Source organism: Gadus macrocephalus, chromosome 2 (assembly GCF_031168955.1).
Source record: "Gadus macrocephalus chromosome 2, ASM3116895v1".
NCBI lineage: Eukaryota > Metazoa > Chordata > Actinopteri > Gadiformes > Gadidae > Gadus > Gadus macrocephalus.
Window position 1 is genome coordinate 18,079,879 of NC_082383.1, and position 26,118 is coordinate 18,105,996.

Consider the following 26,118-nt stretch of genomic DNA (forward strand, 5'->3'; position numbering starts at 1 on the left):
GTCTTCCAAACACTGACCAGTCAGACCACGGGATTTGCAGTCCACCAATCAAAGCACAGCGCTCTGAAACCTGACTGAACCTCTGCACTTTGAAACCTGACACCTCCCTCACTTTGACATTCATTTGAATTTGGAGATCAGAGTTGTGTTTCTATCCAGGCCTCTTCGTGGAGGTCTCAGTGGGCCGTGAGGTTTAGGCTCTGCTGGTTCAGGCTGAGCCAGTGGGAGGAGGTCCTCCACGACCGAGCAGGGGTGACGGTGGACCTCTGTGTCTTACAGCCCTGTCTGGGTGGTCTTCACACGTCACGCCTGTAACCTTACGCTCAGACAGAGAGGGAAACTAGTTTCGCCTTCCCTCTCGTTGTTTGTCTTACATTTAAATTGTGGGCGTTTAGCAGATGCTTTTATCGAAAGGGACTTACAATAAGTATTTTTAATTTGTCAGAAGAAAGAGAAACAACAATATATCTCTGTCGGTACAGTAAGGATGTTCATAGAACCAAGTGACGAGCACTAACAATCACCATTCCCTGTGTACAACAGAGATAGCTAGGGTAAGATGCTACACAATGCTAAGAACTGTTTTTAAGTGCCGGTATGTACAACATAAAATAAGTTCGTAAGGACGGGGGTGTGGGGGGGCTAAGGGGGAGGCTGTGCAGGGTCTAGGTGAGCTCTTCCCCCTGAGGTCTCTGTGAGCCGTGCGTCCGAGACGGTGTTGGAGGTGTCAGAGCAGTAGAAGCGAGGAACGCGTGGCGTCCGCTAGCTCCCCCCCCGTATCACCCACACCCCCGTCAGGCGTGAGCTCCCTGCACGCTGACGCCTCCAGGCCTGATGTGGTCGGTTTGGTTTGGAGGTGAGCCAAAGTCTCAGCTCCCTGGAGGACTGAGACGTCCTCCTCTCTGAGAGACACAGACCGCAGCAGGACCTGTTCCTGAGGACCCAAGCGTGTTCCTGTGTGTCTGCGCCCATCTCCATGGTCCATTAGAACAGGGTCTGAGTGAAGAGAAGCTTTATTGCTTTCTGAGGAGAGAAGCGCTCCAGCCAGATGGATCTCTAGCTATTCCCTCCCATGGTGAGGCTGTGATCCAACCTGCCTTCTGTACTCTACTATCTGCCCCGACTGCAGACATTGGGGATCAAACCCAAGACCTTTCTCCTGGCCACTAGACCCCTAGCCACTAGACTATCCTGCCCCCCGGCCAGAGGTCAAAGGTCGTTTTGATCAGGTAGAGATTGTCGCAGAGCTTCTTGAATCTGAGTTGTTCACTCCGTGGTGGAGCCCGGAAGTGTGGTCGTGGTTTACAGCACGTTTACGGTTCTTATTTTCCTGTAATACTCGTATACCAAATGTCTAAGATTCAGCGCGTTGTTTAATGACACGCATCGAGTACCACAAGCTGAGCTGAGAAGTCATGGATTGTACGACTTTAATGTATGGTCTATAAAATTATACCTTAACTCATCTCAAACTTTAAGTTACGATGCATCATCATAAAAGATGATCTTCTTTATTGGTACAGCCCACCACATAGGCATATTCAGATTCAGACTTTATTGTCATTGTTCAAACTTGTACAATGAAATTGGGGTGGTGCTCACTACCCATAGTGCAAAATAAAGTGCAAAATAAAGCAGTGCAGAAATACAAACACGAACAACAGCAATAGGCACAATAAATATAAAAAGTGTCTTTTTTAAATAAATAAATATGATTTCACATGTCCATTGGGGGGCGGGGTTAGGCGTTAAGTAGACGAATTGCCCAGGGGTAGAATATATATATTGAGGTCTTTGGTTAGATTTGTCCTCACTGTGTTGCCGTCTGCTTGTGTCCACAGAACGCCCGAGTGTTGTTCAACGTCCGCGTCGTGGGCGGGGCCTCTAGCTCGGGACCCTATTGCTACCTGTCGCCGCAGGATGGCCGGCCCCTCTACCACCCCGCCGTGGAGCGGTAAGCAACCCTCTAACCCTGTCTACCAACCCTCTACCCCCTCCCCTCTGTCCGTCTGTCTGTTTGTCTGTATCGTCTCTATCATCTCTCCCTCTCTCCGTCTCTCTGTCTCTCCTCTCTGTCTCTCCTCTCTCACTCTCCGTCCCTTTCTCGCCTCTCATTTCGTTCTGTAACTTCTTTCTCCACCTTGAGAGCAGTGACCCCTAGAGGCTAGAGACCCACGGTGCAGGTTTAGTGTGTCTCAATCCGCCTATAGAGGGAGCAGCCTCCACTGTCAGTGAACTGTGGGTGACCTTACAGTCCTGCTCCTGTTGGATAACCCTTGACCTTTGCTCCCTGCAGGGCTCTGAGGCAGTGCGGGTCGGGGGGCCACCCCCATGTCAAGCTGATCATCGAGTGGGAGCCCCGAGTCAAAGACTGGTCAGTGATGTCCTAACTACTACTGTTAAATGATCTATTATTCTGATATGATATATTATACCACTGATGAAGACCAACCCTGGACTCTGATGCTCTCCACTGACCAGTGGCTGTTAACTCCTCTGGGATAAAGCCTCCACTAAATACCTAAAGGAAATATAATAACCACCCTGCTCCCCAGCCTCTCTCTCCCCCCTCTCGGCATTCAATACCATAATTCCCCCCAGCCTGATCCAGAAGTTGAGGTTGTTTTGCAATCAACACCCAAATATGCAACTTGGTGCTCAGCTTCCTCACTTACCGCCCCCAGGGGGTCAGAGTGGGGGGAGGTGTAATGTCAGGACCCATCCTCCACAAGGGCACCCCCCAGTGGTGCATTCTACCACTGCTCTACCACATCTACACGCATAACTGCATAGCCTCCAGCAGTTCAACTTCCATCATCAGGTTCGCTGATGACACTGCGGTGCTGGGTCTTATCACCGACAACAACGAGCAGGGCTACCTGAACCTAGTAGCAGACCTGGCACCGTGGTGTAAAGGCAACCACACACCGGACCAACTGCCCGATTTCGTCGGTAAATGAAGTCGGGCTATTTAATCTGGTTGACTCGAACATCGACATGGGCGGCACACACCTACGGGATTCCAGCCGACGCTGTACGTTCCGCGCTTGCGCGAGATGTAATGTTTCCAAAACAACAGGCGGCGCTAATCTGGCTTCACTGATTAGCTAGTCAAGCTGCTAGCCCTCCACCAATCAAAATGGTAAAAGAATGACCGACTCGAATGGGTGATTACACATGTTAGATCGGCTGAAATGAACGCCGACGTGGCCGATTTGAGCGACCACGGCAAATAGACTTATGTCACTGACGCCGATTTTCTTACTGACGCCGATTTTCGGTCCGGTGTGGGCTTGCCTTTAGACCAACAACCTGGCCCTTAATATTAACAAGACTATGGATTATGGAAGATGGTGGATTTCAGGAGGAAGCAGGGCAGTGGGCTCACCCAACTCAACATTAGTGGAGAACCTGTGGAAAGGGTCCCCAGTTTTAAGTACCTGCGGGTGAACCTCACTCGGGACCTCTCATGGTCTCTGCACACAAAGCACTTGGTCTCCAAATCGGACACCAAAAGGCAATCGACTGTACTTCCTCTGGCGGCTGACGAAGTTCAAGGCCTCCCCCTCAATCCTGAGGACCTTCTACTCTGCAGCAGCTGTCGAGAGCAGTCTCACAGGTTGCATATCAGCCTGGTATGGAAGCTGCACTGCACAAGACCGGGCTGTCCTGCAGAGGGTGGTAGAGCGAACCATTAGGTCATCCCTCCCCAACCTGGAAGATACAGAGAGCACGAGGGTTAGGGCCAGAGCAAAGAAAATCAGGCAAGAAGCCTCTCACCCAAGTGCTGGCCTCTTGACCCTGCTGCAGTCAGGCAGACGCCTAAGTTGCCTTAAAGCGCGGACTGAGGGACTGAGGAGGAGCGTCTGTCCGCAGGCAGTTAGACTGCTTAACTCCGGTGGACTATAACTGGCACATTTGCACTCTTGCACAATTTTCTAGGCACTTTTATATTCTTTTTTTTTTTTTTTTAGCACCACCTCACCTCACCTCAAAAAGTAATTTAAATTACTTTTTAAATTACTATTTATTTCAGGTTTTAGTCACAAATAACCCCTTTTAATTTAACTGTATGTAAAATGTTATTATTTACAAACATGTGACCAATAAAAAAACATTGAACTTTGATCGTTGAAATCTATGTTCCTCCCTCTCTTTCTCTCAGCCTTCTCTCTCACTATCTCTCTCTGTTCCTCCCTATCCCTTTCTCTCAACCTCCTCTCTCTTTCTCTTTCTCTTTCTCTCACTTCCTTCCTCCTCTTACTCACTGACTGTTACTATAAATGTAAAGCATGTATATATTACAGGACAAAGAAATCAACCCCCTGTGAAGGGGGTTCTGGTGGGGGTCTGGTCTATGGTCTGACCGGGGGTGTGATGGTGTGACGGGGGTCTAATGAGTGGCAGTGTCTCCACAGCCTGTTCGGGAACATCCAGGAGGAGGTGGTGAAGGACGCGGAGAGCGTGCGCGGCCAGCAGCAGCAGCACGTCCAGCAGCTCAGCTGCTCTCTGGACGAGTGCTTCTCCCTCTACACCAAGGAGGAGCAGGTATGTTGCCACGGCCTCCTCCCCGGGGGGAGTTGGACTCTAAATCCATCATTCCACACGGCTCCAGTGCATTTAAGGCCAGTGAGACAAACAACAGCACAACCTGTCGAGGGTCTACGGGGGGACTCAGGAAGGGGGGCTGCTGTTGTTCTATGCAGTAGAGGATCAGGGTGAGTGTCGGGGAACCATCGTCAGACGAGGACTCCGACGGCCCCGGACACTGCATATAGTGGCCCGGTACCATAGAAATTACATCTTGAATGAGAAAGCTTTCAGAAATTCTCTCTCTCTCTCTCTCTCTCTCTCTCTCTCTCTCTCTCTCTCTCTCTCTCATATATTGAAATTAATTAATTCGTTTTTTCATTATTCTATGTTCTATTCATTCCTCCCGCTAGCGCATGGGTCAGGAAACGGGCAGAGATTGTAAATAGCTGTCGTCATGATGACAACAAGACTGTTGCGTATTCAGTCCTATTATGTGCAGGTCCTGTTATTCCACAACACCATCAGAGGGCGAACTTGCCTAGTGTTGTACTGATACTGTGTAGTGTGATGTAGAGTGAAAGGAGAAGAAGACAGTGATACACGTTGATTAAACTTGCCATACTCACAGATGGGGACGACTGGCCAGACACGAGGTTACGTGCAATCCTCTTAAATAGTCTGGGTTCAGAGGGCCAGCGTGTGTTTTACACACTTGCAAACGCAGGTGCGTCCTACAAAGAAGCAATGGATGCACTGCGTGCACACTATATCCCTGCAATAAACTTTGTGGTGGAACGTCACAAGTTCAGATAAAGAATTCAGAAATCAGAGGAGACCATTACAGAGTATGTTGCCGCTTGGCGCGAGCTAGCCACAACGTGCGGGTTTGAAGATAACAGAGACGAAATGATATGTGATCAGAATTTGATCATGTATGTATGCATGCAAGCTGCACTAAAGTGCGCGACAGACTGTTAGTGCAAAGTGATGCAAACTTGACACTAGAGATATTAGAGATGCTGTATAGAGATGCTGTTTTAGGTGTGGGTCATCTACTCATCTTGTAAATGCTCCTGACTGCCCTGCGCTGAAAATGACCTGCTGGAAATGCAATAAAATGGGACACTTTGCAAAAGCATGTACCGTAAGTCTTCTGAAAAGCCAGCCAAAAATGTAAGTGTAGTTAGCATGCTGTGAATTTATCAAAATCAGCCAGCTCGGTAGCATTAACTCCACTGAGTCTGACTGACTCAGCTGAGAACCGTGCAATGGCGTCCATTCCATGATGCGATTTACCGCTACCGGAAACCAGGCTGAACGAACAAACGATTTGCGAACGACTCCTCCCAGTTCAGTCGAGTTTCCGGTGAATCGATTCACCGGAAACTCGACTGAACTGGGAGGAGTCGTTCGCGAATCAGCCTAGCTTCCGGTAGCGGTGAATCGCATCATGGAATGCACGCCATTGCACGGTTCTCATCTGAGTCAGTCAGACTCAGTGGAGTTAGTGCTACCGGAAACTCGTTTGTTCGTTCAGTCGAGTTTCATTGAGCTCAACAACAATCATTGAGCTCAGCTGGCCTATTAGTGATCTGTAGCAATCACTTACTAATTAACTACCTCGAACACTATGAGGTTAAATAAAGATCTGTTTCAGTTCTAGGAAGGAGGGGGCTCTGTGGGAGAGCTTTATTTTTGAGAAGCCTTAAACATCACTAGCTGCTCATGTTGTGTGTGATGCTGTATTCTGTGTTCACTACTGACTGTGTGCTCACTGAGCACGACCCGAGGTCAAACGTCGCTCACCTGTGTGTTTATAGAGGGAGTTAAACCGTATTCTGCCATTGTAACGTGCAACTTCCAGAGCAAAGCAGGCTTTAACTCCTAATGAACATTATATTACTACACACTCTACTACACACGCTACTACACACCCTACTTCACACCCTACTACACACCCTACTACACACCCTACTACACACCCTACTACACACCCCACTACACACCCCACTACAGCACCGTGGCCAAAACCTGATTGACTAAATGCAGTAAATAAGTCTTATTTTAGTAACCTGACAAAATGGCAAAAGAATTATTAAGATTTGATGTTCCCCTTACCTTATCAAATATTTCTCCACATCTCTCTGTTCCCCTCTTGCTCCATCCATCTCCCCCCAAGCTGGCCCCTGACGATGCGTGGCGCTGCCCCCACTGCCGGCAGCTGCAGCAGGGCGTGGTCCAGATGAGCCTGTGGACGCTGCCCGACATCCTCATCCTGCACCTCAAGCGCTTCCGGCAGGCGGCCGAGCGCCGGACCAAGCTCACCACGCTGGTGTCCTTCCCCTTGGCCGGCCTGGACATGGCGCCCCACGTGGTCAAGAGGAGCCGCGGCCAATCCGCTGCCAGCACGGCCCTGCCCGACCCCGCCCCCGCCAACTACCTCTACGACCTGTACGCCGTGTGCAACCACCAGGGTGGGCTGCATGGCGGCCACTACACAGGTAGAGCGGCCAGTGGGACCTAGTCTAGCGTAGCAGGACCTGTATGGCGTGTGCAACCACCACGGGGGGCTGCATGGTGGTCACTACACAGGTAGAACAGCTAGCAGGACCTAGTGGAGCGTAGCACAACTTCTAGCTTCACATAAAATAGCATATTATATAGAATAACATAGTATATCATAGCATATCATATGACATAGCAATATATCCAGATATCCCATAACGTATATCTAATATGGGCCAAGTGACGCATAGTCTAGTGTCTGTGATCATGGTTTCTAATTGACTGTTACTTTGGCTGTTTCTGAAGTGTTTATCCTGGTGCCTAATTAATTAGGCGGAGAAAAGAACATGTTGATTACTCAATGTTTACAGTTAAGTCATCACTGATTGCATAAATCATAAACAATCCCAATGTTGATGGTTTCAAAAGCATGTTGAGTCAGACTCTGTTTAACTTTGAGTCTGTTTTGATTCTCAATTAATTTGCCATGTCCCAGATTTTATAATCCAAACACAACCTTGGTGCATTCATTTTGCTGAGTCGACTCTTGATGTTTTTTTAATATTAAGAGGACTTTTGAGTTGGCGTGTGGTTAACGAGCAGAGGCTGATTGGCGTGTGTTCACAAGTGGAGGCTGGTTGGCGTGTGGTTAACGAGCAAGGCTGATTGGCGTGTGTGTGCAGCGTTCTGCAGGAACTCGGTGGACGGCCAGTGGTACAGCTACGACGACAGCAGTGCCGAGCCCGCCCCCCACGGGGATGTGGTGACTCGTGGCGCCTACATCCTCTTCTACCAGCGCCGCAACACGGTGCCACGCTGGTCTGCCAGCTCCTCCACCTCAGGTCAGCCTGCACCACCTCCACCCGCTACACTAGTCCCTCCACCTCCTCCACCCATTACACTAGTGCACCTCCTCCACCCGTTACACCTCTTGCCCACTGCATCCGTCCGTTGACGGATCCCATTGACTTTGAATGGGGCGGAGCCGCAATGCATTGTGGATCCATCCGTTCCGTTGGATCCATCGGCTCCATCAAGAAAGTTTAAAAATTTTCAACTTTTCAGGCAGCCATGGATCCGTCATCCAATCAGATCGCGTATGCTCGGGTGTATGCCTCTATGCCCATCCGTCAGCCACGCCTTCAGTCATCTGTTGACGGACGGTGCAGTTGGTAGACGGTGTTACACTAGTCCACCTCCTCCACTATTACACTAGTCCCTCAACCCTCATCCGTCCGCTACACTAGTCCACTTCCTCCACCCGTTACCCTAGTCCACCTCCTCCACCCGTAACACTAGTCCCACAACCCTGCTCCACCTGCTACAATAGTCCCTCCACCCTCCTCCACCGGTTAAACTAGTCCAACTCCTCCACCAGTTACACTAGTCCAACTCCTCCACCCGTTACACTAGTCCACCTCCTCCACCCGTTACACTAGTCCACCTCCTCCACCCGTTACACTAGTCCACCTCCTCCACCCGTTACACTAGTCCACCTCCTCCACCCGTTACACTAGTCCACTTCCTCCACCCGTTACCCTAGTCCACCTCCTCCACCCGTAACACTAGTCCCACAACCCTGCTCCACCCGCTACAATAGTCCCTCCACCCTCCTCCACCGGTTAAACTAGTCCAACTCCTCCACCCGTTACACTAGTCCACCTCCTCCACCCGTTACACTAGTCCACCTCCTCCACCCGTTACACTAGTCCACCATTTCCATCCTTTAATCTAGTCCATCCTCCACCCGTTACACTAGTCCCTCCACCCTCCTCCACCCATTACACTAGTCCACCTCCCCCTCCCGTTACACTAGTCCACCATCTCCATCCTTTAATCTAGTCCATCCTCCACCCGTTACACTAGTCCCTCCACCCTCCTCCACCCATTACACTAGTCCACCTCCTCCACCCGTTACACTAGTCCAACTTCTCGATACTTTAATCTCGTCCACCCTACGTATATTCTTAATCCCAGATCTGAAATATGGGTGTCAGAAGAGAATTTAAGCATAAATATCTAAAGTTCAGGTTGAATAGAAACCGGGTATTGTATTTGTATAATTCTCATTCTCACTGCGATGTCAAGGAGAACTGCCAGGAATCTGACTGGAATGAGACGGGAGGAGAAATGAGTCCTGGACCTTGACTCATTCAAACAGAGCTACACATGCTGAATAGGAAAAACTACCTTTAGAAAGACTTTAACGTTTACGTACGTTCAATTCCTGAACAGAACTTTACAGTTGATTTATATAAATTTATTTCCAAACATCCTTATATCCACACCGCCACTCACTTCAACCTCCAACACCTCCTCCACCTTAAATTTCTCTATCCTCCTCATCCTCCTCCACCTTCCTTATCTCCTTCTACTCCAGCTTTACTTCTCTACCCTTCTCCTGCCCTCCCTCCTCCACCTCCTTCTCCTCCTCCACCTCCTTCTCCTCCTCCTCCTCCCCGATGATTTATGTCTCACCGGAGCCTGGCTCAGATCTAAGGGCTGACAGGCATTTCAGGGGTCTTTGTGTTCTGCTAATGTATGATAATGACGCTGAAACAACCTGCAGCGCTGCTGGGGTCAGTCTAGAGCTCAGAGCACACACACCTGTAGGTAGACCCAGTCTGGGGCTCAGAGCTCACACACCTGTAGTTAGACCCAGTCTGGGGCTCAGAGCTCACACACCAGTAGGTAGACCCATGCTGTATTCCAATATCCATACTTCCATGAGTACACTTAACACACACTTTACATTATCCGTACTCGGTAAGTGCACAAATTTTCAGATGTCAGTGTTGTTCCAAATCGAATACTCCATGGTGTACTAACCGGAAATTACGATCAAGTCTGCCGCCGCGGCTCCTCCCCCGCAATAAACATCTCGCTTTGAACGTTGAACTCTTTACGCCTAGCAACTATACAAAGCTATAAAAGCTGTAAAAAATACAAAATGACTCTATTAATGCAGGCTATGTGGAAAATGCGCCGACTTTGGCTCAGCCAGGCTCCGCCCTCTTCAGCTACTGCTGCGTTCGAGTTTTCTCTGCGAACCGACTCGGATCTCGGATCTGACGCCACGCCTACACTTCAAGAGTTTTATTATTTCGCTCGGTCGTTGGAGGAAAACATGGACGCCACCCGGAAAGCTGTTGTCGCGGTAGCATTGGCAGAGGACCAGGCGCTCCAAAATAAGTAGGCTATAGGCCATAGGCAGAGATACGGACGCGGTAAGGTATTGCAGTAATACGAGTGATTGAAATTGCCATTTAAACCACCAAAGCGGTCCAAGCACATTGAAAACAGTTCATACTTCAAGTCACAATGGGCGCAGCCATCTTGAATTCCGTCTCGTAAATTTTGCTCGGTCACCACTGAGTTCAACCGAGATGGCGTGTTCGCCGTCCGAGGAAAAGGGGCGTATTTGTGCGTGTCGCTAGGCAACGTCCTCGGACCTCCGAGACGGATGGATATTAAAGGTCCCATGACACGAAAATCTCACTTTATGAGGTTTTCTAACATAAATATGAGTTCCCCTAGCCTGCCTATGGTCCCCCAGTGGCTAAAACTTGCATTTGGTGTAAAACGAGCACTAGCTGTTCTGCTCGCCTTTGAAAAAACGGAGGCTCAAGCGCGCTGATTTGGAATGTCTTTATTTAGGACGTCATAAAGCATCCCCTTACTCTGCCTGGCCCGCCCAGAGACGTTGGCCCGCCAATGAGACACGACCGTGCGAGCGCCACATGTGTGTGTGTGTGAATACACACACTGTAACGCAAGTGTTTCTTCTCGGTTCTTTGACGTCTCTTGTATTTCCACAACGAGACTGTCGTGGGGGTTATCTGAGCCATGGTTGAGAAGGAATTGGGGGAAAGGAAAGGAAACTTTGGCTTTGACTCGCTGAAGTACATGAACTGCGACATGCCGCCGGTTGCCGCGAGGCACCATCGCCCGGCAGCGGGCAGCCGGTAGCAGGCAGCGTGCGGTTCAGTCTACTTCAGGTTGTGGTGAAAGTGGAAGAACCAGAGACGTCGCAGAACCCGACAAAGTCGTTTGTGATTCATAATATCGTCTGGAGGCGCACACAGCTTTTGGCCGTGATAATATGCATTATATGATATAGATATCTAAGTATTATATGATATTATTTAGATATAGAGCTCCAGGACTGTAACGCAAGTGTTGTACACTTCCTTGTTATTTGGATAACCGTTCTGCTTTTGGGTGTTATGGCACATAACACATCGGACTCTCGTCTCTGGTATTTCTACAACGAGACTCGTAGTGGGGGTTATCTCAGCCAAGGTTGAGAATGAATTGGGGGGAAGGAACTTTGGCTTTGACTCCCTCAAGAACATGAACCACGACATGGAGGAGAAAGGGATTGTTGGCGGCGAATGTCTCCCGCTTGAGCCCCGCTGAGGGACCACCGCCAGAGGCGGAGGTGCCTAAGCGCTGCCCGGCAACAATCCCTTTCTCCTCCTTGTCGCGGTTCAGTCTACTTCACATTGATGTGGACGTTGAAGAACCAGGAACGTCTGAGAACCCAACGCGGTCGTTTGAGATTCATAAAATCGGCTCACACAGCTTTTGGCCGTGATAATATATATTATATGATATAGATATCTATGTAGGCTATATGATAATATTAAGATATAGAGCTCCAGGACTCCCGTGTGTTCTAGAATATTTACAGAACACGGCTAAAGGCTGTGTGCGCCTCACCATTGCGATACATCCACTGTAAACAGAGCGCATGGTACCGTGGCTGCAAGCTGCTCAGGGCCACACCCCCACCCTCCTCCTTGACCCGCCTCGCTCCTCCTCATTTGCATTATAGCTACAGACACCAAAACAGCGCATTTGGGGGAAGCTCAATGTGCGACTGGCTCGGAGTGGCTGTAACTCTGCACCACGGCTGTATTTCGGGAACGTCTTTGAATACTGTGTTAGTTGCCCACTAATACCTATATTAAAGAATACATAAAATAGCATGTCATGGGACCTTTAAAACGCAGCATGCGTAGCTAAGAAGGCTGCCGTTGAGTACGAAAAGTGTACATCGATCCACACTCGATCCACCGTTTTGAGTACACCATCCGGGTCCTTTCAGTACACTTATTTTCGCCCGATCTGAATTGGAACGCCCTACGTACTCAAACTAAGGCTAGTAAGTACGGATAGTATGGATATTGGAACACAGCACCCGTCTGGGGCTCAGAGCTCCTCCACCTGTAGGTAGACCCAGTCTGGGGCTCTGAGCTCACACACCTGTAGGTAGACCCGGTCTGGGGCTCAGAGCTCCTCCACCTGTAGGTAGACCCAGTCTGTGGCTCAGAGCTCACACACCTGTAGGTACACCCGGTCTGGGGCTCAGAGCTCACCCACCTGTAGGTAGACCCAGTCTTGGGTTTAGAGCTCCTCCACCTGTAGGTAGACCCAGTCTGGGGCTCAGAGCTCACACACCTGTAGTTAGACCCAGTCTGATCAAAGGTGAAGGTGATGCTTTGTTTTGGTACGTTAGCGAACCAGTCTTTGATTGGCACGTCAAAACGTTGAAAACAAACGCTGTGAGCCACCTGTCACAACAACTCTGTGTTCCCACTCAACGTTCTCATAAGGATCACTAATATTACTTTATAGTCGTACAGCCGATTGCTGTCACCGCATGATTGGACCCCCTCTGACTGGCAATCATTTTGATTTAAGAAATGTAAGGTCAGGGGCTGAGACGCCAATCAAATATCGAATTAGCTTCTGGACTGGAAAGACAGCATATTGCAAGGCTCTACTCACATATTCTCGTAGATATTGAACTGAAACTTGAGTCACAATACAACAGATCCCAGCGCCTCCAGCCCACCCAGTGATTTGGGTTTTGTTTGGCTGTGCCCTCTCTGATGCCCACGCCCAGACCACTCGGTTGTCATAGTTTCAGACCACTCTGTTCCTTTTGTTTCATTGTTAACAGTCAGCTACCCTGAAAATCAAGCCACAAGTTCTCTTAATCATCCACTCAGGGACTCATCTTAGAAGAGTTCACGCTTCGTTGAGTGAAGGTTCCTTTTTCGTGTTCCCTTTGTGTGCGGAATCCCAGAGATATCAATAAGTCTGCTTCACTATGAGCAGAAGGCTGTGACGGTCAAAAGAAGTGCTGTAAAGGTATGCAGCGAGGAAAGGGCCGCACACACACAGACCAGTCCTTCACTCAGGCAACCACAACAAAACCAGAACATTTATGAGACCACCATGCGCAGGATAAAATGTATACAGAGCTAGGGAGCAGAGATACACTTTGAATCTCCTGAGTTTCCTGAGTCTCCTGAGTCACTTCAGTTTCCTGAGTCTCCCGAGTCTCCCGAGTCTCCTGAGTCTCTTCAGTCTCACCGCGGGGCTGAGTCTGAGCTGTGTATTCAGCTTGAGGAGGTCTGATGGGGGGCCGGTGGTCCTGCTTGTCTTCCAGGGTCCACCAGCTCCTCAGCGTCGGACCACTGGCTGGTGCGGCTCCGGGAGAGCAGCCAGAGAGACAGCCTGGGCTCGGCCGGGTCGCTGGGGGCCCCCCCGGGACCCCTGCCCCCCGCCGACTCCCCTGAGCTGCCGGTGTTCAGAGAGGAGTCCTCCAGACCAGCAGAGACCAGTGAGTACCGCCGCCACAGTGCGTGTGTCTGTGTGTGTCCTGTACCTCACACTAATGTGGTCTCTGTGGCCCCTCCAGGCCCCGCCCCGGAGCCGTCCACACCGCAGGGGTTCCGGGGGCCACGGGTCCGGTCCCTCAGTATGAGGTCTCCCACCCGGACCCGGGAGGCCCTGAGCAAGGTCCTGCCGCTGCGCTGGTCCCTGGGGGCCCGGGAGCGCTCCAGACCCCCCCAGACCCCCGCCCAGACCCCCGTCCCGCTGGTGGAGTACCTGGAGTCCGGGCGTCGTCCGCGCTGCTCCAGGGAGCCCATCGCCGCCCTGGTGGCCACGCCCCCTCTTGCCGTGAGGGGCGTGGCCTCCGAGGGGGGGTGGGGGGAGCCGGGCTGTGGCCCCGGTGGGGGGGCCGGAGGGGGAAGCCCCTCTCCCCGCAGACCGGAGGGGCAGAGCAGAGCGGGGGGGTCTGAGAGGACCCCCAAGATCCCGGAGGAGCCGGGCTGGCCCCGCCCGCCCCGGGACCCGGGCCGGGCCGCGGACCCCCAGCTGAGAGGGGCCATCCTGGGGGGCCACGTGAGCCACAGCGCCCCCCCGAGCCGGGACTCCACCCTGCGGCGGTCCAGAGCCCACATGGGCCCCGCGGGGCCCCCCCTCCAGACCGGCCCCCCAGGGCCCCCCCTGCAGAGGGACCTGCTCCACGCCGCGCTTGACAGGAAGCAGCGGAGCCAGGAGATCTTGCTGTCCCCCCTCAGACCCCCCTCCATGCGGCGGGACGCCCCCCGTGGCGGCCCCCCCCCCACGGCGGTGGAGAGCCTGATCCGGGCCAGCGGGCCCCCGGGCCGGGCCCCCGGCGGGCCCCTGACCCAGCTGTCGCTGTCCAACGGCACGCTAAGCGGCGGCGAAGAAGCCCGCGGCGGCACTCAGGCCCGCGGGATGACCCAGACGCACCGTCACCACGGTGACAACCCCGCCGCTGACATCACGCGCACCCTCAGCTCCAGCAGCCTCCCGGGGGGGCCAGACCAGAGCCTGCGGCGCTGCACCTCGCTGCAGCGGAGCGGGGAGCTCGGCCTCCACCCCCTCCAGCCCCTCCACCCCCTGCAGCACCACCCCCTCCAGCACCAGCCCCTCCACCCCCTGCAGCATCACCCCCTGCAGCACCACCAGCACCTGCTCCGCCGCTTGGCGGAGAAGCCAGGCTGCGAGCCCCTCCCGAGGACCCAGTACAGCACCACCTCCCTGGGCCGGCAGGGCCCCGGCCTGGGGGTCCGGTTCTGAGCCCCCCCTGGTCCTGTTGGGGGCCCGGCTCTGCTCTCCACCTCAGAGCTCCAGTGGAGCGGGAAGGCTCCAGGCTCCATGTCCCAGGTCAAGGTTTCGAAGGTTCTGAACCTGGAATGTCGGACCCCCACTGGGACCTCTTTCTCAGGGGACCGGTTTGGGGGTGCGGTCCAGAATCACAGGTCCTGTGAACTAGAGTTGGCCAGAGGTTTTCTAACAAGACGTTTTGAGCAAGGACACGTTCACTAGCGTCTCCTGGTGGAATGAATATTCACTAACACCTTTCTATGTGTGTCATAGTCACAGCCTAATGTTTATGGATGACTTTAATGTCTGGTTGGCTTGGATTTAAGTAGGGGTAAATATGGTTGAAGAGAGATCAGAGAGTGTCCAAAGTGCCTTTGAGCAGGAGAATTAAGAGGGGTGCTCTCCTTCCTCCTTTTCAAGCTGCCAATCATGTTCCCAGACATAAAGAGCCCAGCCAAGGGCTCTGACCACTTTCTCCTCGTTTCCTTGAGGATCAAGTAATACAAGACCACCAATGGAGGGAGGCAGTGACGGAGAGAGACGGGTAGAGAGACACACGCACATGCACACGCATACACACGCACACAGATGCACACGCATATGCAGACGCAGACAAAGTCACAGCATCATTTATCTTTCAAGCACATCTGATGTTTTCCCTGCTGATGTCGACATTGATCAGAAAGTCTTATTGAGTCAAAATACCTCAGCCCCCTGACTGGCTGGGGGCAGGGACTTCTTCAGACATGAAAGTGCTGCTTTCAGAGAGCAGAACCGGGATGAATTAGTCATTCCCCTCCGACGGCCCTAAACCAGTCACCACAGGGGCGGCTGATTGGCTGAGTGCCACTGGGGAGGACGAGAGGGTGCTGAATGAGGTGGAAATGAAGGATGAATGTATTGTTCTGCCCGTGCTATCTGGGGGGGCATCAGGGCAGGCAGGCAGGACGCTGTCAGCTCATTACCCTGCGGCCCACCTGTCTCACTATTGGACTCTTTTCTGCACTAGAATGGTGTCTGAAGATTTGAGTTTTTCTGTTCTCATTTATCCGTTACTTTGTATTGTTGCAAGTGCCTCTCAGACAACCCATAATGATAACTTTTGCCATCAGTCCTCGGCCAGACCACCTGAGCCCATCGCCTAGACATCCTGATCCCCCAGACCACCTGACCCAGACCACCTAACCCAGACCCCCGGAACCAGACCTGACCCACCAGACCCACACCTGAACCCCCAGAAACATGAAACATCAGGATGTCCACTCTTTTCATTTACCGAAATAATCATTCTTGAATTTTTGTCGGAACCAGGCAGTATATAACAAATTACTTTTCAAAAAATATGTTCAAAAATACTGGTAAAGCTAGAAAGGAAATATTTTAAAGAGCAGTTCTTTATCTCAAATAAAATAACTTCAAATTGGTTTGAAAATAGCCATGACAAAGCACACTCTTTTTTTAACAGTTCCGTTGGAAGAGAGGGTTTGAAAATGAAGGCTATTTTCCCATCAGTGCTTTCCCTCTCCCCTGTCTCCTCATTATGTGTTGATTTTCATGCGTTGTGGCAGGAACCAGAGCAATAACAGCTGCTCGGCCGCACTGAGCTGCCTGCTCAGGACAGGCTGCACGTCGCTAGGAATGGAAGACCAGGCTGTCAAACAGATCACAACCCTGCTCACAATGTGTTTCCATTAATGTTAGATACTGTTCATATGGAGTCTAGCTCAAAATAATGGGCAGGCTTGGAGAGTCTGCACGATACAGTAAGGTGGGGTGCGATGCCCACTCTCTGAGACAGCCCGTCAGGAGCAGGTAGTAGCTCAGTGAGTCAGACAAGCAGCCCTTGACTTCAACGCTATAAATCAATATAAATAAATACATCATTTGAATATCTACAGGGGGTTGGAACAGTTACCTGTGCTTCCATTAGGCTTCGTTGTGCTTTTAGAAAAGCTGCACATGTGTTTGTATTTCCCTGAATGAGTGCAGGGGTTCCCAACCTTGGTGCCGTGGTCGAACTTGGCCTAATTCGATGATCCACTTTAGCAAACATTTATTAGTATTTTTACTGTATATATAAACACATGGCTTCATAGCCTGGAGGAAACTACTGCTAACCCCTAAGTGTGTAGCAGAGTGGTGCCATCACAGCTCCCCCAGGTCCCTGGGGAGGGTAACTATTCTATTCCGTCCATGGCCACGGTGAGCTTCTATTCCCTAGTTCTACGGTAAAGTTAAGTATGGATATGGTCTGCAGCAGGCCTGAATAGAGAGAGGTTTTTTTTATTAATCATCATATTATTATTTCACCGGCCCTTTGGCCTTCTCTTGGCCCTTGACGTATTGACAATGCAGGCATATTGTGAGGGGAAAACGACTTGTTTGTGCAAAAGTTGTTAATTTTTGAAGGTTTTATCCTTTCATGTGGAGTGAGTAAGACAGGAAGGTATGGGAGAGAGAGGGGAGGATATGCAGCAAAAGACCAAGGACAGGAATCAAACCCGGGTTGCTGCGGTCAGGACTGGGCCTTAATGGTACGCGCTCTACCCATTGAACCACCAGGGCACCCCCAAAAGGTAAAGTTGAGGTTGTTACTTTTAGAGCTCGAGATGAAATCCAGGGCCAGACAGGGATGTCTACGTCATGTGATGGAGAGTAGGTCTACGTCATGTGATGGAGAATAGGTCTACGTCATGTGATGGAGGAACAGGTCTACGTCATGTGATTGAGGAATAGGTCTACGTCAAGTGATTGAGGAACAGGTTTACGTCATGTGATTGAGGATTAGGTCTACGTCATGTGATGGAGAATAGGTCTACGTCATGTGATGGAGAATAGATCCATGTCATGTGATGGAGGAACAGGTCTATGTCATGTGATGGAGGAACAGGTCTACGTCATGTGATGGAGAACAGGTCTACGTCATGTGATGGAGAACAGGTCTACGTCATGTGATTGAGGAATAGGTCCACGTTATGTGATGGAGGAATAGGTCTACGTCATGTGATGGAGAATAGGTCTACGTCAAGTGATGGAGAATAGGTCTATGTCATGTGATGGAGAATAGATCCACGTCATGTGATGGAGGAATAGGTGTACGTCATGTGATGGAGAATTGGTCTACGTCATGTGATGGAGAATAGGTCTATGTCATGTGATGGAGAATAGATCCACGTCATGTGATGGAGGAACAGGTCTACGTCATGTGATGGAGGAACAGGTCTACGTCATGTGATGGAGGAACAGGTCTACGTCATGTGATGGAGGAACAGGTCTACTTCATGTGATGGAGTAATAGGTCTACGTCATGTGATGGAGGAACAGGTCTACGTCATGTGATGGAGGAACAGGTCTACGTCATGTGATGGAGGAACAGGTCTACGTCATGTGATGGAGGAACAGGTCTACTTCATGTGATGGAGGAATAGGTCTACGTCATGTGATGGAGGAATAGGTCCTTGTCATGTGATGGAGGAATAGGTGTACGTCATGTGATGGAGAATTGGTCTACGTCATGTGATGGAGAATAGGTCTATGTCATGTGATGGAGAATAGATCCACGTCATGTGATGGAGGAACAGGTCTACGTCATGTGATGGAGAATAGGTCTATGTCATGTGATGGAGAATAGATCTACATCATGTGATGGAGGAACAGGTCTACTTCATGTGATGGAGGAATAGGTCTACGTCATGTGATGGAGGAACAGGTCTACGTCATGTGATGGAGGAACAGGTCTACGTCATGTGATGGAGGAACAGGTCTACTTCATGTGATGGAGGAATAGGTCTACGTCATGTGATGGAGGAATAGGTCCTTGTCATGTGATGGAGGAATAGGTCCTCGTCATGGGTCTTTCGGAGTATCTGTGCCATGTCTCACTTTGTTATTGTTGCATTTTTAAATGAATTTAGTTTCTTTCAGAATATCACAACTAATCCTGCTCAGTTGAACCCCTCATAGGGGCCGGATATACCAGGATGTGAAAAGACAGGTCAAATGAAGAGATGTGTTTTGACTATTTATTGATATGCAAATATAATGAAAATCCCCGACCATCCCACACACCAGTTTGTGTGTTTGTGCGTTCACGTGTCACCAGAGCACACAAACACAGCTCCGTACAGAGACAAACACACAACGCTCTCTCACACACGCTGTAGCGTTGCCTTCATTCAGCACGGAGAGACACTGACACTCAGAGTAGTGAGGGACGGGGGGGAATGGAAGCAGGGGGCTGGCCTCAGGGCATCAGGGGGCTGGCCTCAGGGCCTCAGGGGGCTGGCATCAGGGGGCTGGCCTCAGGGCCTCAGGGGGCTGGCCTCAGGGGGCTGGCCCCAGGGGCCTGGCCTCAGGGGGCTGGCCTCAGGGGGCTGGCCTCAGGGGCCTGGCCTCAGGGCCTCAGGGGGCTGGCCTCAGGGGTCCTACCTCCAGGCCTCAGGGGGCTGGCCTCAGGGGGCTGGCCACGGGGCCTCAGGGGCTGGCATTAGGGCCTCATGGGCCTTAGGGGGCTGGCCTCAGGGCCTCCGGGCCGGTGAATGGAGGCAGGGGGAGCTGGCCTTGGGGCGGCAGTCCAAACGATCCCTCCCTTAGTGGCCCTCCAACACCTCATAATCACTCATAACGCCTCTGGTAGCGAGCCTCTGACAGCCTCCGCCGGCCTCCGTCAACCTTTTTTTTTTCTACCTTGAAGTACATGTCCGACCTGGTATGAATGATGACATCGCCTGATGATGGAGCTTATGGGGAAGATGAGTTCGGACTGAATGTAGGTGATGATAATAAGGGTTATTCATAGAGCTAGCTCTGTGATGGCAGATGGACTGGTTTAAAATGCTAATTAAACAAAAGGAACTTCTCACACAACCTCTCTCACAGCTTCATTTACTTCAACCCTCTTCTTGTCCTCTTTTTCCATCAAGTTTGTTTTGTCAGGACTCACAGATGTATTGGATTCAATTCAGTGCATGAAACAGGGACACACTTTAGTTTGTCAGTTCACTCTCCCCTGGGGCTCCTGCTATAAAGTTAAACCCCCCATCGTAACCCCCCATAGGGTACATCTGATCCCTCCCCCCATCGTACAGGTAACCTACGATACAGAGACGATTCAGAGGCGGTGGTGGCGGCTGGTGGGTGAAGTTCTGCTCTGAACACCTCAGATTGAGTGTTTGAGAGAGAAAACTCTTAAACTGACCTATCAGTGTACCTGCGTCTGAAAAAATATTTTATATAATTTAAAATACATATCATAAAAAAGTACACGGCCACAAGACATTGAAAACGTCCGTAGTGTCTTGTGGCCGTGCCTTAGGGGGCAGGACCTGCAGGTGAAGTGTAGAAAGATGGACGCCCCATACAGAGAGAGGTCGAGCCATGGAAACAGGTGTGACACAGGCTGGCAGAATGCAGGTTAGCTGCAGAATATAAATGCATTGAGTGTTAAAGATGAACTGAACTGAAATTTGAAGTTTAGTTGATGTAACAGATGTATACAATAACTAAAAATGGCTGAACTTGGTAAAAGGGATACAATTGTACGGTGAAAGTGTTGTTTATGTTAAGGGATGCCGCCATGTTGGATTTCAACAATCAGCTACGTCACTGGCATGGTAACCTACTCCTACTCTGTGGCTCTAGCAGCCATAGCAGGTAATGAGTCAGACTCTGAGGCTCGCTGAAATGGCTACGGAAAAGCAAACAACCAGGTCTAAAGGAGGATCATACTGCATTGCCCCTGGCTGCAGTAATGAATTATATAGGGCCAAGGCAGCTTGGGTAATCATACATTTCCACAGGCTACCTTTGAATAGGACACCAGGGCTGTTTCCCAAAGTGAAGGCTGCAGCCTTGCTAGGACGCGTCCTTGCTAGTCGCGTCCTATGGAGATGAGACTAGAGTGCTAGCTCGAGTGCTTCCTAGCGTTTGCAACGTTCAGACTTTGGAACGACTTGGTAGTGTGGAAGCGCTTCCGCTTCCGCTTTTTAATACTACGTGTCTGCTTGTAAACACATATGAATAGAACATGGCAGCAATCAAGCTGATCGATATTTACTTGACTTTTGTCTGTTATGAATGCGGTCATGTCTCCTTCGCATGGAGCCTCTTTGGGGAAGTCACAAAAGCTTTGTTGCGGTTGATAGAATCGTCTTTATTCAAAGGAAAATCCATTCAATTTTTATAAAACTAAGTGAAATTGTCTGAGAACTTAATTCATGCATCACATTTACAGTACGGTTGATTACGATTATGCAGGGGGGAAAAGACAAAGAAAGAGATGAAAAACATGTATTTATTTGGAAATATTATTTAACTGATTCATTCATTCATATATGCCTACAATCTACCAGTGGTTTGAACACATAATTATATCATATAAAATACAATTATATACGTTCATTAAAAATTACAAACATTGCAAATGATCGGTTGTGCATTAATTTTACAACATTGGATAGTGGCACTATCCCTTCCACCGGTAAACAAATGTTTGCGCGCCACCCGGCGCACAAAAGCCTCCGTTTGCTGGGCTGACCCTTAAAAAAAACGATTCAACACAAACATAAATAGGTATACATTAATAATGTAATCTTGTGAGCGAGTAATCGTATCATTAAGTTGCAAAAACGTTTGAAAAGTGGCACAGGTCTTTAGGCTTGATTATTTGCATTAACATGATGAATCTATAAAAAGCAATACGGCACAAAATATTTCTGAAAACTAATATAACTTCACTTCATCTGCCATTTTCAAGAACCCGCCCAGTGAACGCAGAGGATTGTGGGTAGTTTTGGCTCGTCTAGGATGCAGCGATGCATCCTTGAAAAATCTCGGAATTCTCAAAAACAAAGGACGCAAAAATGGCGCGGCTTTCGAGTGTCCTCAACATTGGAACAGTGCTTGTCGGCGTTCTATGACGTAGCGTCCTTAAAAGGGCGGCCGTTGAGCATGCTTCCTTGACATTGGGAAACAGCCCAGCCCTTAATACTTGGCTGGCAGCCTTAAAACTGGCTAACCCTCCGATAGCCCCTGTCATGTCAATCTCCACAAGCTAGCACTCCGACCATAAAGTGTATAAACTATTACTCAGACGATATCACAGATCTATATTTCCAAGCTGCTAATTAAACCACGGCGGGTCTGTGAACAGAAGTTCCACATATGTCCCTTTCTACTCACCCTGATGTTCGCCGACTAGCCGATTGTTGATGCAGAGGGAGTTAAACTCGGAAGAAGTAGTTTCAGAGTAAGATCTATCTGTGCAATATCCATCTGTGCAATATCCATCAACATCCACCAGAAAGTAAACCTCCAACATCCACCTAAACTAAACGTGACACTCGTGATTCCGCCTCGCATTTATGCGCATCCGCGGTTGTATCTCCCAAAGTACATCTAACATGTCTTTCAGTCCCTGTCCACACAGAGCCGATTTTTTGGTGAAACCATGTTTTTATTAACCATGTTATTAGGAAGATAATAAACCATGTTCTTTAATAGTTCCATGGTCCCAGGGTGGTTTTAAATAAAACCGGACCTATGTGGTTTCGTGTTAGGATTAATGTGGAAGCCTGAAGCGACGTTAGAGTTGCGTTGAAAGCTACAGGTTTTTTTTTGCATTATTTTTGTAGCTTTAAATACTTTAAATACTTGGTCAATTTAATTACTGTACATTAAAAAGTATTTCTACTCAATCTAAAAAACAACTGCTATCTCCTCCTTCACTTGAATGTTTGTATACAGCGCGCAGGCTGGATGCGCGCAGGCTTGATTCGCTCCACTTTTTTGTGGAGAACCAGCGCCTTGAATTGAGTTACTACAGTGTTTGTACAGCTCGATGCGTTTTCACAATGAGTCCGTCTTTACGGAGATATTCCTGAAACGCATCAAAGGAAAACGGAGGGGGAAAGATCGTTTTTTCCTTGTTACTTGTGGTTGCTATTTATGGGGCGCTCCAGCGTGTGCACTCACACTAGTCCATCTGGCCGTGGCTGTGGCCGTTTCACACCTAACCGTGCTCAAATCTGCCAGTGTGAGTGTGGCCAGTCTGGCCAGGCCAACTTGGCCACTTGGGAGAGGTGTGCTGCTACTAAGGCTGGGGGTAAACGATTATTTATCAAACGATTAATCGGGCGATTATTTTATCGATTAGTCGACTAATCTAATGACCAATTGGACGTTTTTTTTTTTTTTTTTCTGTTGCTCGATTAATAAAAACCATAATGTAGGCCTATCTCAAATAAATACCAAAAAATTCTTAATAATATACTTTATTTAATACGGAACCCGTAAAGGGACATGAAAAAAATGTGTGCGCATACTCTCTTGCGCGATCCGCCTCCAACTACGAGTTACATCTTTCCTGCTGTCGGCTCCCAGACCGAGGAGCACAGGTGATACGTTCCCTCCAGGTCCGATGCGCTCTCGGGGGCATGACCCTTCACTTTGACCGACAGTGAGTCTGCTTATAGGTCGGAATATGATGGAATGAAGCGGCCACCGATTCTTGACAGGCTGGGTATTTTATTCTTTCACACAACCGGACTCGTTCATGACTTCACTAGACTGACACGCACGCTATCGCTCGCTCTCCTCGCTCGTCCACCTACTCGCTGACGACACACACACACACACACACACACACACACACACACACACACACACACACACACACACACACTGCCAGTGATATGCGCACGATGTTTCCCCATGCTCATGAGATACTTTCTCGTGCGCACGAGATACTTTCTCATGCGCACGAGATACTTTCTCGTTTGAGATGCTCCAACATTGCTGTCGTGCTCTTGTGATATGCCAACTCCATTTGGCAAAGAGTGCAAATCACAACACCTTTCCGTTTAGGACTTAACTTGAAGTATTTCCATACCTTTGATGATTTCGTGCGCGGACATTTTCCTTTATTGTGACTTTCGTCCATTTCTCCGTCGAAAATCGTCGACGGAGAAATTTGGCGTCGACGAATTTTTGACGTCGACGCGTCGACGTCATCGACGCATCGCTACAGCTCTACGGTACGGGCCGCCACGGTACAGATGCTAATGAGCCGACACGTGTACACGCACGGCTATGCAACCTGAGCTGGATGACGTGTAGTCCATGCGACGACCATGGACATAATAAAGGCGACAAGCCTTCTATCCCATTAAACGGTAAACATGGCCTCAAGCGGTTCAACTGTTGGTTCACGTTGGTCCCATAGAGAAGTCGAGTGTCTGTTAGCCATTTGGGCAGACGATAAGCAACAGACTCAGCAAAGTGCGAACTGTGTTCTCTGTGTTGTTGTCCATTGTTGTTAAAACTCTGACTGGCGACAGACTTTATTATGGTCCATGCAGCGGACCCTTGGTGATGACGTGTTACGACGTGATGACGTGATGACGTATGTACAAGAGCCTACCGTGGCCCAGGCCACAGCAAACGGCCACGCCCAGATGGCCTAGTGTGAGCGCAGGCCAGAGAACAATGGGGCCAGTTGAGCACGGTTAGGTGTGAAAACCATAGATATATATAGAACACTAGATACGCCACGCCCCTCTCAGCCGCGGCACACGGAGCCGCCATCTTGTGTGGGTCTTGAGTAGGTATTCTCAGACTGTCAGACAGCCATAGATACATATGGTCACAGCTAATTTCTCAGCTCAAAAAAAAATGCCAGTTCATTGTGCTGCTTTCGGGTGTGTACACCGTCGTTCAGTACACACCAGACGAGAGGGAATCACTTTCCACAGGTGAGATACATTTTTTAAGTACATTTTTTAGTCATCATTAGCTAGCTTACATTGTGGAGGACTACGGTGAAAGTGAATCGTTTGCGCTAGTAACACTATCGCTGGTTAAACGTCTGCTTACTCTACTATTTACACAATTCAATTTCCCCTGTAACTTAAGTTTGGTAACCTTTATTCCAATTTAACTATTTATGGTTTAGGGGTGTGAACGTTTACAAACTCGTCTAACGGTTACACGACTGCAATGTTTTCATATAGGCCTACACGTTCAACCGTTTCGTATGGCGGGGGCGATGTTTTTTTTCGTCTGACAGACAGTCAGACTTATAGACAGAGTGAGACCGAGAGATCTTTATTTATTAATTTTACTGTTTGACTTCAAAGTGATCATCTGACTTTAGACTCCCGCTTTCACGGAGACAAAAGTAGCCAATAGTGAGAGTGAAATGATTTGCTCCCCCTTAACCCTAGCTTGAGTTTAAATGTAAATTGGTTTTGGTAAATGCCATCACCTAAATGGTAACTTCTCTTGCCTGTTTTCTTATTCCTTAAGGTTTCCCAAAGCCGGTGACCAGCGAAGAAAATGGGAAGTCGCTCTTAAAAGACAGGGTTTTGCTGCCAATGACGATACCATGCTCTGCAGTAAACATTTCAAGCCAGAGCATTTTGACCGGACTGGTCAAACTGTCAGGATCAGACTTGGTGTTGTTCCATCCATCTTTGCCTTCCCCGCTCATCTTCTAAATGTAGGTATACTATTTAGGCTTTCTTGTATGTCAGTGAAACTTATTGATTTATTATGTTATTTCACTAAAGTCAACAGCCAGCAGTGACCGGACCACCTCGAATTCAAGGCGAGCCAAGGAGAGCCTTCCAATGGACATCCCTCAATATGCCCCTGTTGAACCTGCAGCTCTGCCTCAGTCTCAGCTTGTTGTGAGTAGGGTTCGAACGATTATTTACGCCCCCTACATGCACTGTGCATTCCTTCATCACATGGGGTTGGGGGGTTGACATTTTACTAGATGTTTAATAGATGGGATCAGGCAGATGAGTAATAATTTCCTCAACATTCATCTTTTTGTTGTTCAGTGACACCTTTTCGAGAAAAAGGCCAGTGAATACAGCAAAGAACAGAGGGAGTTTGCCATCACATTACACCTGCATGGACCCAAGGCATACCGCTACCTCAGAAGCATGCTGCAACTTCCTCTCCCTCATCCACGCTCATTGCAAAGGTATCGTATGGTTTCTTCGAGAATGAAATAAAACCAACCTCTATTAGTACTAAACAACAATTTTATATGGTCCGGGCTAGAGAGGTTAAAATGAATTGCCAAGTAGTCAAAATCTAAAATCATAATGAATTGCTTGAGGAAAATGAGTGATGATTCCTTGG

The 26,118-nt window shown here is 49.4% G+C and overlaps 1 protein-coding gene across 1 annotated transcript in view; it reads left to right on the forward strand.

The window, feature by feature from the left end:
- LOC132472838 (ubiquitin carboxyl-terminal hydrolase 43-like) overlaps positions 1–22,971 on the forward strand; it is a 33,126-nt gene extending 10,155 nt beyond the window's left edge. Inside the window, exons 5-11 of the mRNA XM_060072637.1 lie at positions 1,842–1,954; positions 2,297–2,374; positions 4,419–4,548; positions 6,713–7,034; positions 7,722–7,880; positions 13,499–13,672; positions 13,751–22,971. Coding sequence (XP_059928620.1) covers positions 1,842–1,954; positions 2,297–2,374; positions 4,419–4,548; positions 6,713–7,034; positions 7,722–7,880; positions 13,499–13,672; positions 13,751–14,943 — 2,169 coding nt within the window. The 3' untranslated portion in view covers positions 14,944–22,971. The remainder of the gene's footprint in view (positions 1–1,841; positions 1,955–2,296; positions 2,375–4,418; positions 4,549–6,712; positions 7,035–7,721; positions 7,881–13,498; positions 13,673–13,750) is intronic.
- Positions 22,972–26,118: the final 3,147 nt, after the last annotated feature.